The following is a 14,541-nucleotide window of genomic DNA, read 5'->3' on the forward strand; positions in this document are numbered from 1 at the left end:
CCGATCAGCAAGCCCAAGAGGCTCAGTGGTTTAGACTACAGCGCCACCCGCAACACTATCTGGAGGGCAATGACTTGGCCTACAAGATGTACTCTGTAGCAGGGATGGGCAGAAGGTAGACCGGCTTCTTCTGGTAGAGATTTGGCTGATTTGCAATAGACAGGCAAGGGTTTTGACTTCTACTTGTCGTGGGTTCAAGCCCCACGTTGGGCAAAAGATTCCTGAACTGCAGGGCATTGGACTAGTAGATTGCCCTCGTGGTCCCTTTCAACTCTACAAGTCTATGATCCTGTTGAGGCCTACTGTTGTTTTACCTCAAGTAAAGTACTATGTGCGCTTTGATTCTGGCAGGGGGAGGACTTTTTGAAGTTAGCACAGAGACTGCCTTTGATGCAGGTACAGAATTTGAACGTAGATGGGAACAAGTGCTGGTGTGTTGTAAACAAAAAATTGCCCTTTTCCCTTATGGGGTATCCAAGAGCCCATATAGAGTCCTTACATAGGTTCCCTATTGGTAGGAGAGAATAACAGAGGCCAACCAGAGAATATTGAGAAGCAAAGCAGCTAGTAAGCTTGATCTTTATTGATCTGTTGCAACAGGGTGCTCCCCTCACACGCAGGAAAGGAGGAGGACCCAGAAAAATGGTGTGCAAGCCCTTATATAGACTTTTGAAATTGCCACCCTGTAGATCAAGACCACCCCCAGAAACATCATGCATACATCACAGAAGGGGTGTAACCTAAGACCACCCCTCAGATACATCATGCATACATCACAAAAAAGGCGGTCCAAAGTAGAAATTTTAATATTGTTTTTCTCCTGTTTTTGTTTATCTCCTGTCTGGCAGGTTACTTGATTGGATTTCCTGGGTAGTCTGGCCAGTCTTTTGTAATGATAAATACTTAGTTCCTGGGCCATGTCACAGGCTCACACCTTATTCAAACACAGACATACCCTTAAGACAGGATTTGTGAAGGAAAAGACAACGGGGAGGCTTTTCCAGTTTGACCTTGCAGAGAAAACATTTGCTCAGTTTAGGAATCAAAATGGTTCCAGGTTGGCCTTCCTGTGCTGATCTATGTATGTGCGGTTATGAACATTACCATATATCTAAGACCATAAAATCCCTTTTACAGCGGAAACAGTTTTTTCTGAGGCGATAACGTGAGCGATGCTATAACTGGTATTGCCCAGAATGGGGGACGTTCCCCTTTACTGAATGTGCATCTGCCATTTATCTAGGGTGGGGGTGGTTTTACCTCTCAGGTTTTTTGCCTCGGGCTCCCTTTCCAGCTGAACAAGCAAAGGGAAGGCCACAGGTTCTTTGGGAAGCTTTCCAGATTTAAGTTTTTCCCTATAAGCTCTGGGCAAGTCTTCGGATATCTGAGGTAACCTGCAAATCTCTGGCACCTGGAGAAAAACAAAACACTTCAAAATGTTTTAATGTTAGGGGTTTTTTTGGGGGGGGGATGTTTTTGACAGCACTCATTTTGACGCCACCCATATCCAATCACCCCAAATGGCATTTCTGAAAATTGTTACCCAACAATTAGGGAAGGGCTCCACAGGTGGGCAGAGTTTCTGGTTTTGGAACTATTACGTTTTCCTGCATGCATTCAATTGTAAGCATTCTGAAGAATCGGGAGAATCCATGTTTGTACTTGTAGTTTAAACACAACACTAGGAGCCTAGCATGTAGTTAATCATGCTTAATCCCCTTTGATTTCAGTGGGGAAATGCCACCTTGTCCTATGTGTGATTACTCAAAAGTGAGCCCCATAGAGATTAATATGACTTACCTATAGGTAAATGAGTATAGAATTGCAGCCTAAGCCATACTTAACTTCGCTGTGCTGCACCCAAGGGTGTTGCCCTCTATTTCACTATTATTCATGTGTATTGTTTTGGGATTATTAGCTGACAGTTCATCAGAAGCAGGAGGCTGCCAGGAATGGCATCACCGTTCGACATTTTGCAAAACAACTTTTTTTGGGGGTAACCACAACAATGTCAAACCAAAAAAATGCCACTTAAATCTTGCTGCGATAGGGTGAAATATACTCGGAATCGAGAGTGGATTTCATGCTCTTTATTCAGCTCATAGTGGTGAGGAGGAATGAAAGCTCCCCCAAAGTATCTGCTTTATATACATTATTTACACAATGGGCTGCATGTGATTGGCTAATTCCGGAATTCTCCTGTAGGCCAATCAGGTTGTGGATTCACTTCCATCTGGAGCTGGATTGGGTGGCTCCTGCAGACCAATCATACTGCTGCATTGTTCCAGGACCAATCAGACTGCTACATTCTGAATCCTATTGTTCTAGGACCAATCAGACTGCTGCATTTTGGATCCTATTGTTCCAGGACCAATCAGACTGCTGCATTTTGGATCCTATTCAACTCAGTACATAACACAGGGCATCATGTAAGACCATGAAAAAGGACTTGCTGGGCAGGCTATGTCCTTCCCAGATTATTTTTATTTATTACATTAATATCCCATCTTTCTTCGACCATGGGACACAAAGCAAATCACATGGGATTTCAGAGTGGTCTTCAATCCAGGCCTGGACCGGACCTGGACCTGCTAAACTTTTGGGGGTAAAACAAAAACGGACCTTCTTCCTATGTTCTTCCATGACTTCACTTTGTTCTGGCCTTGTTCCTGGTTGAATAGGAGAGAACAAGTCCGTAGTCACAGGGGTTCCTTTCTCTCTCTCATGTTTGCCCTTCAGATACTTTCGGTTAACTGTGGAAACCAAGAGGAGATGAGAGATCAAATGCAATCATCCTGATCAGAGAAGGGGAGAAATTTGGTTCCGTTGACATTCTAATGCAAATTGACTTAATCACCGTTTTTCTGAAACAAGATGCAGACCAAGATGCGAAATTCAGCAGGTGGAAACATACTGATGGAATTTTCTACCTTTGTCCTGCATTTAATCCTGTGGTTTTGAGACTGTTGCCAATCAACAAATTATTTGCCTCTGCTTTTAACAGGCAGAAACAATTGCTGTCCTTAGCAATCCTTAGAATATTTTGAATGGCTCACAGCAGCCTTAACTTTCTTACCGCTGTACGTGATCTTTTTTCTAGGGAAGAAACCTCCATAGAAAGTCACGTGGGATTTCTCACACCAAAGCTCAGAAGTATCAATTCTGGTTATTCCTGTTGCGTGATAATCTCTGGATTGGTTTGCCACTTCTTCACTGTGGTCTTGGACCTCCCCATCTCGGTGAACTTCCACCCATTTGTCCTAGGAGATGACACAAATGTACACTTGAAAAGCAGCATTTATGGGAACATAGAGGGTGGCGCTGTGGGTTAAACCACAGAGCCTAGGACTTGCCGATCGGAAGGTCGGCGGTTCGAATCCCCTCGACGGGGTGAGCTCCCGTTGCTTGGTCCCTGCTCCTGCCAACCTAGCAGTTCGAAAGCACGTCAAAGTGCAAGTAGATAAATAGGTACCACTCCGTCGGGAAGGTAAACAGCATTTCCATGTGCTGCTCTGGTTCGCCCGGCTCCCTCGGCCAATAAAGCGAGATGAGCGCCGCAACCCCAGAGTCGGCCACGACTGGACCTAATGGTCAAAGGTCCCTTTACCTTTACCTAGAGAGCTGCCTTATACGAAGTCAAACTACTAGCTCAGCATTGTCAACAACACTGTCTGGCAATGGCTCTCTGGTCCACTTCATGCTTCAGATTTTGGACGCCATTAACAAGCAGCAAACAGTAATTTAATTAAGTATATATTTACGTTGTGTGGGTGTGGGAGTCCACTTACCTTGGGCCACTAAGCAGCTAATAATAATAATAATAATAATAATAATAATAATAATAATAATAATAATATTTATTATTTGTACCCCACCCATCAGACTGGGTTGCCCTAGCCTCTCTGTGTGGCTTCCAACAAATATAAAACCATAATAAAACATCAAACATTTTTAATGCAGGGCTCATAGACTCTGGTATTAAACCAGAGGTTTTCTTTTTTAAAAAAACAAAAAACTGCTCTACTCATCAACACTTCAGTTTTATGCCAGCAGAGGGAGGCAGGTGGTGCAAAATTCAAAGAATAAAGGGACAGAACTGAACACTGGAATTGATTTATAAAGGTTCTCGGCTTAAGAGTTTTCAACACTTAACTTTTGCCCTGCTCTTTCCAGGCACAGCCCGCAATTTAAAGCTGTGTGCCCAAGCGCCCTTTGTTTTGCACCAGAGCTTTCCCCGCGAAACCCTCTCTTTTAAAATATATTTTTAGAAAAGTGCACCCCACCCCTGAGACCATTCCATTGTAACTACCCAACCTTCCAAAATTTCAACACCTCTTGCAATGGTTCGACCCCTTTCTGTTTGAACAGTACAAATTCGACAAATCCCTTCCATATCTCCCCCAAATCATTTCTCCTGCATATTCCCCGTCTTACCTCAATAGCACATGTTCATTTATCATTAATAGCTATCTCCCACACCTCTTTATACTGTTCTTCCATTTTATATTCACCTTGCCCCTTCCAAAACTCACTCTCTGAAGCTGAACCATAGCAGACGGCAATTTGTGGAAAACCCACAACGATGTTTGCTCCAGTTGAGCACCAAAGATCAGGTTTTCACAGGGGAAGCTCTGGGGCAGAAAAACAACAATGTTCAGACATGGAGCGTTGCAGACCTCTGCCTGGAAAGAGCGGGCAAAAGGTGGATAAGCCCTTAGTTAAGCCAAGGGAAGATAAACGAAGGCTGCCTAAGTGGGGACAGTGTTACGGCATCACTCTACAATACTCACAAGGCTTTCCTACATGTGTGTTGCAGGCACACACACATAGGGCATAGCTGTCAACTTTTCCCTTTTCTTGTGAGGAATCCTATTCAGAATAAGAGAATTTCCCTTAAAAAAAGGGAAACGTTGACAGCTATGACATATGTGTTTCCATCCCTATGTGAAGTCAGGGCTCATGAGAGAACAAAGTTGCATCATGTGGAAGAGAGTTGTCCATAATTTGCTTGAAGGGCCTGGGGAGTCTGTAAGTTGACCAGAGAAAGTGGAGACCGGATCTTGCTGGAACTCACCATGAGCGTGTTAGTTTCTGTTTTATTAGGTTTATCAGGACAACAAAGTATGTTTGGCTTTGCTGAATTCTGAAGGGTGTAAGCAACGCACGAAGCACTTGCAATTGAAGCTGCAACATGCTAGAGAATGTGTTCAGAAAGGACTCGTAACGGTGTCCTACATGCCAGGTAATGAAATTCCTGCTGATTTATCGTCCAAGGTTGTTCCAAGGGATCAACACTGTACCTAAGTACAGAAATTGGGTTTGTACAGAGATTGTACTCACACGCTGCCCAGTGGTGTTCACAGAAAGGGGGAGGATGTTAGTTTCTGTTTTGCCACTGAGCAGCTGCTTGGAGTCACAGGACTCTGTTTACATTCCAGGGATTCCATACTATTGGAAGTCTCACGGGAGAGGAGACGGGATGTGACGTTAGTGGTTTCCTGTTTCCTTTGTTCCTTTGTTCAGTTGCTCTCTGCTCTCACAGAGAGAGGATGTATTTTTTGCTCTCTGCGTAGCTTAAAAATAAAGCATAGCATGTAGCCAAACCTCTCGTCTCTTTCCTGTGCTGGAAACTCTGCTGAAGAATGTGCCTGAGGCCTCATTAAAGGCTCAGGTCATTAAACACGTCGGGAGGCGATTCCGAAGACTCGGGGGAAGAAAATGAGCTTTATCAGCTTGGCCGAGCGGAGATCCTGACAGAATGCCCCCCTTGTTCTCTTACAATGGCAATGGCGGCCACCTGAGAAGCGCCGGAACTGAGTTCCGGGGCGTTCTTGATGGAAAAAAGCCCTGTTTATAGGCCATGAAGAAGAAGGAATTTCAACATATGCACCCTCTACAACAGTGCCTATGGCCTAGCGGTGGAGGGAGGCCCTGGCCATTGGTCATGCTGACTGGGGTTGATGGGGCCACAGGTTCCCCATATGAGCATCTCACACACCTAGCCGAAAACTTTGGTCATTATCGACACAGCAGTGCAGTTAGGGAAAATGTACAAAACTAGTTCAAATATATGTTGGAAGTGTAAGGAAAAGGAGGGAACATTTTATCATATGTGGTGGGATTGTAAGGTAATTAAAATTTTTTGGGAAATGATATACAATGAATTGAAGAAAATGTTCCATTTAACATTTGTTTAAAAACACGAGGCATTTTTGTTGGGGATCGTAGGGAAAGACCTGCCAAAAAAGTTGAAAAACATTTTCATGTATGCGACAACGGCCGCGAGAGTTTTGGTTGCACAAGGATGGAAGACTGAAGAAACCCCAACTAAAGAATCATGGCAAGAAAAATTGACGGACTATAAAGAACTGGCAAAACTGACATATAAGCTACGGGACAAGGATAACTGTGACTTTAAGGATGAATGGGAATCCTTTACAAAGTATCTGAAGACGCAACAAAGTGAACTGGACTCCTTGGCAGGTTTTGAATAAACATTCACAATTCTTTTACTGATAATAATCAGCTAAACAGTTTGAGGATCTATACAACTTTGTAACATGCAGAAAATAGCATTACTGGAGAAACCAAAGACTGGAACTGAGGGAAGTCAGGGGGTGGGGTGGGGGTGGGTTCTGTGGGGGGGAGGGGGGAGGGAGGAAAAATGGGGGGGGGATAAGGATATGTTTTTGGATAATATGTTTTGTTATAACTTTGAATAAAAAAAAGAAAAAGAAAACTTTGGTCTAGTTATTAATACCTCTGGAATCCTGCTATATGCTGTGTGCTGGCTCCAGGTGGACGCCTTTGCCCGCTGCCGTGGAAGGTGAAAACTCAGTTTTCTTACTGAAATCCTTAAAGGAATACGAGCTCTTATTCTGGCATGTTTTCCTTCTTCATAGCTTTCCCCCAGCTTGGCATTTTCCTCATATTGTTTCTGAGATGAGGAAGCAAGTCCTGTCAGACAGGTGAGCATGTGAGTATCATGGCACAATACAAAGCAGTTGTATTGTTGTTGTTTTGTTTTCATCTTAATGTATAATGCCCAGAAGGCTTCTAACCAGTTTTCAAAACATAAAAGAACCTGCACAACATTGTTAAAATACAGAAAAAGACACCATAATTAAAACACACAATGAAACAAATAAATCAAACATTAAAATGTCAATTGTCATGATTAAAATGTGCAATAAGACAGTACTATTAAAACAGGGGTGGCGCGGGTGGCGCTGTGGTTTAAACCACAGAGCCTAGGACTTGCCGATCAGAAGGTCGGCGGTTCGAATCCCCGCGATGGGGTGAGCTCCCATTGCTCGGTTCCTGCTCCTGCCAACCTAGCAGTTCAAAAGCACGTCAAAGTAGATAAATAGGTACCACTCCAGCAGGAAGGTAAACAGCGTTTCCGTGCGCTGCTCTGGTTCGCCAGAAGCGGCTTTGTCATGCTGACCACATGACCCAGAAGCTGTACGCCGGCTCCCTCGGCCAGTAAAGCGAGATGAGCGCTGCAACCCCAGAGTCGGCCACGACTGGACCTAATGGTCAGGGGTCCCTTTACCTTTACCTTTATTAAAACAGGAAAAAACTTTGACCCTCCTGATGTTGCAGAACTACAACCCCCATCACAACCTTCCAGCAAAGGATGATGGGAGTTGTAGTTCAGCAACATTGGGAGGGTCAAAAGGTTCCCCACCTCTGCATTAAAACAACACAGCAATTAAATCGGCACTTAAAACAGAAGACGTGGGTCAGGAGATCAAGGGAATGTCTATGTAAAAAGGTGCATCTTCAAAAGCCAGCGGAATGCCAATGCAGATGGGGGCATCTCGTATTTCAGCAATGAGTGAGGGCCGCTGCTTGAGAAGGACGCAACAGGCATGCACCGTGCACCGTTCTTGTGAGTCTCGCAAAGTAGCGCTAGGCTCGCATGGTTGCGGTGAGCACACTGCTCAAAGCAGGGTGGTGTCGGCCACTTTGGCTGACTGGGCTCCCCACTGCACAGCCAGTCAGCCAGGCAGCGCAGCGCAGCACTGCTCAGCTCTAGTGGGCGGAGCTTGCTCCGGCAGCAAACCCCGCCCCCAGGTCTCCTGTGTGCTCCCTGGCGCATGCACACCCACCCTCGGCACCAGCGAGGAACGTTCCGCCATTGCTCAGGCGTAACTATTGTTGGGTTCCATGGCGCTTACTCCTAGGTAGGTATGCCTTAGGCAGTTTTCAACAGTTATTGTTATATACTGAGTTGAATAGGATCCAAAAGGCAGCAGTCTGATTGGTCCTAGAACAATAGGATTCAGAATGCAGCAGTCTGATTGGTCCTAGAACAATAGGATCCAAAAGGCAGCAGTCTGATTGGTCCTAGAACAATAGGATCCAGAATGCAGCTGTCTGATTGGTCCTAGAACAATAGGATCCAGAATGCAGCTGTCTGATTGGTCCTAGAACAATAGGATCCAGAATGCAGCAGTCTGATTGGTCCTAGAACAACAACATCCTTGACCACTGGTCCTGCTAGCTAGGGATGATGGGAGTTGTAGTCCCAAAACAGCTGGAGGGCTGAGTTTGGGGGTGCCTGCTGTAACTGATATAAGGAGAGGGGAATAAGAAAATACTAGTTGTGAGATGATGATGATGATGATGATAGATAGATAGATAGATGATAGATAGATAGATAGGTAGATAGATAGATAGATAGATAGATAGATAGATAGATAGATGATAGATAGATAGATGATAGATAGATAGATAGATAGACAGATAGATATAGATATTCATTCATTTGCTACCGTACCTGGCTTAGCCTGTTGTTCTTCGAATTCAGCCTGTAAGTATTGGTACGGCGAGCAGAAAATATGCAGAAGATTATATTTCGGCGGAACAGCTGACAGATCCTGATTCTTTCTGTGATCTGGTGTGTCTTCCTCTAGCAACAGGGGGTCCCTGATATAGCCTGCAAAATGTATACATAGCATTCATATATCACTTGGGAAAAGACGGGAACAAAGGTGGATTCCTTATTCTAAGGCAACTCATTGGTTCATTTGCCAAGGTCTCAGACAGGAATCATCCCCAGCCCTTCCTGAAGACTCATCCATGGGCCCTTTTTTTGTGTATCTTCAGCCGTATCAGACTCAGGCGCCACTTTTAACCCAAACATGCATTTGGGCACATGTTTCTCATAATTGCACGGCGGTGGTGCTCCTGCTGCAGCCAATCTTGGAGCAGGCCGTGACCTACCAGCTGAAGACCAGAGCTCTATTAGCTCTATTAGAACTAGAGCTCTAGTTATCTCCCGCTTGGACTACTGCAATGCGCTCTATGTGGGGCATTGAAGGTGACCCGGAAACTGCAGTTAATCCAGAATGCGGCAGCTAGACTGGTGACTGGGAGTGGCTGCCAGGACCACATAACACCAGTCCTGAGAGATCTGCATTGGCTCCCAGTACGTTTCCGAGAACACTTCAAAGTGTTGGTGCTGACCTTTAAAGCCCTCGGTCCTGTATACCTGAAGGAGCATCTCCACCCCCATCGTTCAGCCCGGACACTGAAGTCCAGTACTGAGGGCCTTCTGGCGGTCCCCTCATTGCGAGAAGTGAGGTTACAGGGAACCAGACAGAGGGCCTTCTTGGTAGTGGCGCCCTCCCTGTGGAACACCCTCCCTTCAGATGTGAAGGAAATAAGCAGCTATCTTCTCTTTAAAAGACATCTGAAGGCAGCCCTGTTTAGGGAAGTTTTTAATATTTAATGCTGTATTGTTTTTAACACTCGATTGGAAGCCGCCCAGAGTGGCTGGGGAAACTCAGCCAGATGGGCGGGGTATAAATAATAAATTATTATTATATTATTATTATTATTACCACCGAGCAGTGTCCAATTTTGCCCTTTACAGAGTCAGACCATCGGTCCATCTAGCTCAGATTTAGATGCACTGACAGGCAACAGTGCTTCAGGCAGACAACGTTCCCATTCTTACCTGGGGATGCTGGGGACTGACCCTGGAAACATTTGCATGCAAAGTCTGTACTCTACCACATGAAATAAATTGGGCTAGACCAATCTTTTGGTGCCACGAGCTCAATTGCAAACAGACTAAACTGTTGCAGACACCACACACGCACACCACAACCTATGACACTGTCTATCGTTGAATGCTCCTTTAAGCCTCATTTCATTTGTAAATCATTTTTTATTAATTTTTTCAAAAATAAAAATAAAATAAGGATACAAAAATCAAAACACCATCTAACATTTATACTTCTAATAAAAAAACCACACCCTACTATTTTACAAACCTTCTTTAAAACTCAAAACTACCTTCCAGCCCCTTCTACTGGTTCTTTACATCTTACATCATTCTCTGCATTTTGTTATTATTTTAAGCCACTTGTTACACCTTTACATTCTCTAATTCTTTACTACTTACAAGTGCTTAATTTAAACCTGCCAATGTACCAACTTGCTTACAGTATTTCTGCACATACACAATAAATTTCCCCCGTTCCCCATTACTCTGGTTTCTCTTCAGATCATATAAATCTTTCGCCTTTTACTTTAAGTCTAATTTCAGCAAGGGAAGGGACCCTGTAGACACCATGAGAGCCCTCTGTGGGCACATGTATACCCAGGGCCGGATTTAGGTTTGGTGGTGCTGTGGTTTAAACCACAGAGCCTAGGACTTGCCGAAGGTCGGCGGTTCGAATCCCCATGACGGGGTGAGCTCCCGTTGCTCGGTCCCTGCTCCTGCCAACCTAGCAGTTTGAAAGCACGTCAAAGTGCAAGTAGATAAATAGGTACCGCTCCGGCGGGAAGGTAAACGGCGTTTCCGTGTGCTGCTCTGGTTCGCCAGAAGCGGCTTAGTCATGCTGGCCACATGACCCGGAAGCTGTATGCCGGCTCCCTCGGCCAATAAAGCGAGATGAGCGCCGCAACCCCAGAGTCGGCCACGACTGGTCCTAATGATCAGGGGTCCCTTTACCTTTAAGCTACTGAAGGTAATGGGGCCCTTTATATGTCCAGCTGTCCTTTGTCAACAACAAATTGTAGCTGTTTTTGGTGTTGAATGTTTGCTACATGGTAATTTATGGACCTGATAGGTATCTAAAGCCATAATGGGATCAAAATAAATAAATAATTTATGTATTACATGAAATCAATCAGCAGGCATAAGACACATACCCTTAGTCTATGCTGCCTGATCATCAGTCGAATAATACTCTTTAATATTAGATAACTCTTTAATATTAGATAACACCACGGAGTCAAGCCTATTATTGTATTTTTGAACATATCCTCTATAACCATCCCATTTTTCCGCAAATTTTTGCTTTGAGTTTCCCCTGAGTTTGCTAGTCAATTGAGCCGTCTCCACCAATTCCTGCAATTTGATTTGTCAATCTGTTATTTTGGGAGCCTCGTGATCTTTCCTTCCCTTGGCCACAAGTATACGAGCCGCTGTGGTTGCATACAAGAATACCTCTCTTAGATTCTTGGTTTGTTCTCAAGTTATACTGACCTGCACACTGAAGCTTTCGCAAAATGCTCGGGTCCCAGGTCTGAGAGAGTTTGAGGAGGTACCTCTTGGGTGAATAACCTGGTCTCATCTGTCTGTCAGTCCGGATGTCTGGTTCAGTTAGGAAGTGAAGGTACGGCTGCCAAGCGACTCTGTTCTTATCCTTGCATAACCATAATATAGATAACAAGATGTTAAAAAGCTTAAAAATTGCAGCTGGGTAACATTGGCAATTGACTGCTGTTAATAAATTACTTTCCCCCAAAATATATTTGAAGGCATCTCTAGCTAGGAGAGCTGAAGAGGGAAGCAATGCAGTCAGATAAGCGAGACCCCCAAATTATTTAGAAAAATCCCCAGATTCTTTTGCACGATGAGGGTAAAGAATCATGGCGTATTTAGAAAGCAATATTACATTATTCAGAGCAAACGTAGTATATATATTTTCTGTCCACCCCCAGTTCTGAATGTTTTCAGTGTACTGAGACCTCTGGGTATAGGGCGGTGTGTGTGTGTGTGTGTGTGTGTGTGTGTGTGTGTGTATATATATATATATATATATATATATATATATATATATATATTTCAATGAAATAAATAAAATAAATAAATACTTAAGTCTGAATGGGAAACAGCCACCTCTGCATGGTGCCTATTGGCCGGCACACTAAAATCACCAACATACTTGTCTCCCAAACATAGCAGTCAACTTACAGATTTGAAAATAAGGGACCAGCAGCCTCGAAAATAAGGGATCAGCAGCCAAAATAAGGGATTTTCCGAGCACAGGTATGTTCAACTTCTGAGCCCCTCCGAGCCAAAGGCAGAAAGCCCAGCAAACAGCCAAACGAAGCCTCAAGCGGTGGTTCCCATAGCGCAGCAACCCGGCAAAGGGGATGCAGCAAGGAAAACCACCGTCACCTCTCCGCTGGGAAGCGCTGAGCAAAGGCGAGTCCCCAGGCAACGTGGCCGATTTGATCGGCACAAGGCATGCAAGCTCCACCCCCCAGTCTTTCTTAGACTCCTTATTGGGTGAGCAATGCAGCCAAGCAACCCAGTTGGAGCCTCCCTCCTCCCTGGCTGGCAGGGAGGGAGGGAGAGGAGCTGCTTCCTTTGAAACCCGGGAAATTTAAGGGACATCATCAATAAGGGACAGCAGCGGGACATGGCGCTGGGATAAGGGAGTTTCCCGCCAAATAAGGGACGGTTGACAGCTATGCTCCCAAAGCCCATGAGAAGTTTGTCAACTGTTATTAAAGTGCTTGCATTTTTTTAAAAATAGGACAATGAATGAATTGAACATACATGCATATGAACATTATATGCCACTTTACGTTTTTTAAAAAAGTAGGTAAAGGTAAAAAAGGTAAAAGGACCCCTGGACGGTTAAGTCCAGTCAAAGGTGACTATGGGGTGCAGCGCTCATCTCACTTTTCAGGCCAAGGGAGCCGGCGTTTGTCCACAGACAGCTTTCTGGGTCATGTGGCCAGCAGGACTAAACCGCTTCTGGCACAACAGAACACCGTGATGGAAGCCAAAGTGCATGGAAACACCATTTACCTTCCTGCCACAGTGGTACCTATTTATCTACTCGTGCTGGTATGCTTTCAAATTGCTAGGTTGGCAGAAGCTGGGAAGGTAAGGTTTGAGAACCATTCCACTGTGGTGAAGGACTTCTATGAATACTTTTAAAATGTTACATCTATGGGATGTTAGATTGTTTTTGTATGCCACTACAGTGGCAAGACTGCTAATAGCGAAAAACTGGAAATCCCAAGAAATACTAACAATAGAAGAATGGCAAATGAAGATGTTGGACTTTTTGGAGCTGGCCTACCTGACTGGAAGAATCTGCGATCAGAAGGAGGAAGAGACTCAAGATTATTGGAAGAAATTTAAAGAATATTTGGCTAAATATTGTAATATTTAGATAATGGAAGTTACTTGGAAGTAACAAATAGGTGGAGAATTACAATAAAAACAGGTTGTTAAACAGTAGGGATTAGAATTAATAAAAGAGAAGAAGATAGTAATTAAATGGATTTAATTTTATTAGAATTAAGATTTTGGAGAACTGCTACAAGGAGATACAATGAAACTCAGATGGGGGGATTCGAGGAAGTAATTTAACAATGAAAGTTAAATTAGGCACTGAAAGTAATAACTGTTTTTATGTTTTTTATTTTTAGTATTGTGTTTTTCTTTTCTGTTTTTCTTATTATGTATGTTTTATATTATGTATGTTTTATATTTGTATTGTTATTTGTTTCGTTATAAATTTGGAAAAGCAATAAAAAAATTTTGGAATAAAAAAAATAAAATGTTACATCTATCTTCGCTCGGACTCTCTCATGAGTAAAGATGAGACAACAAATTTTTACAATGGACTTCTAAGACTTCTTATTTTCTGTTTGGAAGTTGATGAGTAACATTTACAATTTTGGGCAGTAAACAAGTTTATATTAAATAAAACTGAATTTTAACTTAAACCAGATGCTGGATCAAAGAATTGCGTGAATCATTTTGCTTCATTTTTAAAAAAGAAAAATATTGTCATTCCAGGCTGAGTTTCAAACTAAGATTGAAAACAGTAAGGCTGTAAATGTGCAGAACCTATTTTTCCTTGTGCACAGGAGCGCTTTCGACTGAACTGCACATCAATGTTTCCCACCCACACTAGTGTGTTGTTTTCTCCCATCGATCACCGTATTTTTCGCTCTATAAAAACGCACCAGACCATCAGGCGCACCAAGTTTTTGGAGGAGGAAAACAAGAAAAAAATATATTCTGAATCCCAGAAGGCAGATGTGCTGGTCCAGGGGGGAGGTTACCGTGGGGCGAGGTCCAGGACCTGAGTTGAGGGTCGGCAGACAGTCCTCCACAGGCGAAGGGGGGTCCACAGCGAGAAGCCGTGCAAGGACGGGAACTCTGGAGGAACAGGTCCGGGTGCTGGCCGAAACAGCTCTTCGATGACGTTGCTCCCGTAACCTGGGACCGGGCTGACTGGCCTTTATCTTCTCTGAGGCCAGGGGCGGTCC

General features: G+C 43.9%; 1 protein-coding gene across 1 annotated transcript in view; it reads right to left on the reverse strand.

Moving 5' to 3' along the window:
- Window positions 1–14,541, reverse strand: part of KIAA2012 — a 93,944-nt gene that overhangs the window by 67,332 nt on the left and 12,071 nt on the right. Inside the window, exons 3-8 of the mRNA XM_083626689.1 lie at window positions 11,507–11,666; window positions 8,786–8,944; window positions 6,761–6,957; window positions 3,077–3,260; window positions 2,623–2,753; window positions 1,261–1,411 (exon numbers count right to left, since the gene is read on the reverse strand). Of these exons, the coding sequence (XP_083482815.1) occupies window positions 1,261–1,411; window positions 2,623–2,753; window positions 3,077–3,260; window positions 6,761–6,957; window positions 8,786–8,944; window positions 11,507–11,666 (982 nt within the window). The remainder of the gene's footprint in view (window positions 1–1,260; window positions 1,412–2,622; window positions 2,754–3,076; window positions 3,261–6,760; window positions 6,958–8,785; window positions 8,945–11,506; window positions 11,667–14,541) is intronic.

The sequence above is a fragment of the Podarcis filfolensis genome (genome assembly GCF_964270895.1).
Source record: "Podarcis filfolensis genome assembly, chromosome: 1".
NCBI classification, from domain to species: domain Eukaryota; kingdom Metazoa; phylum Chordata; class Lepidosauria; order Squamata; family Lacertidae; genus Podarcis; species Podarcis filfolensis.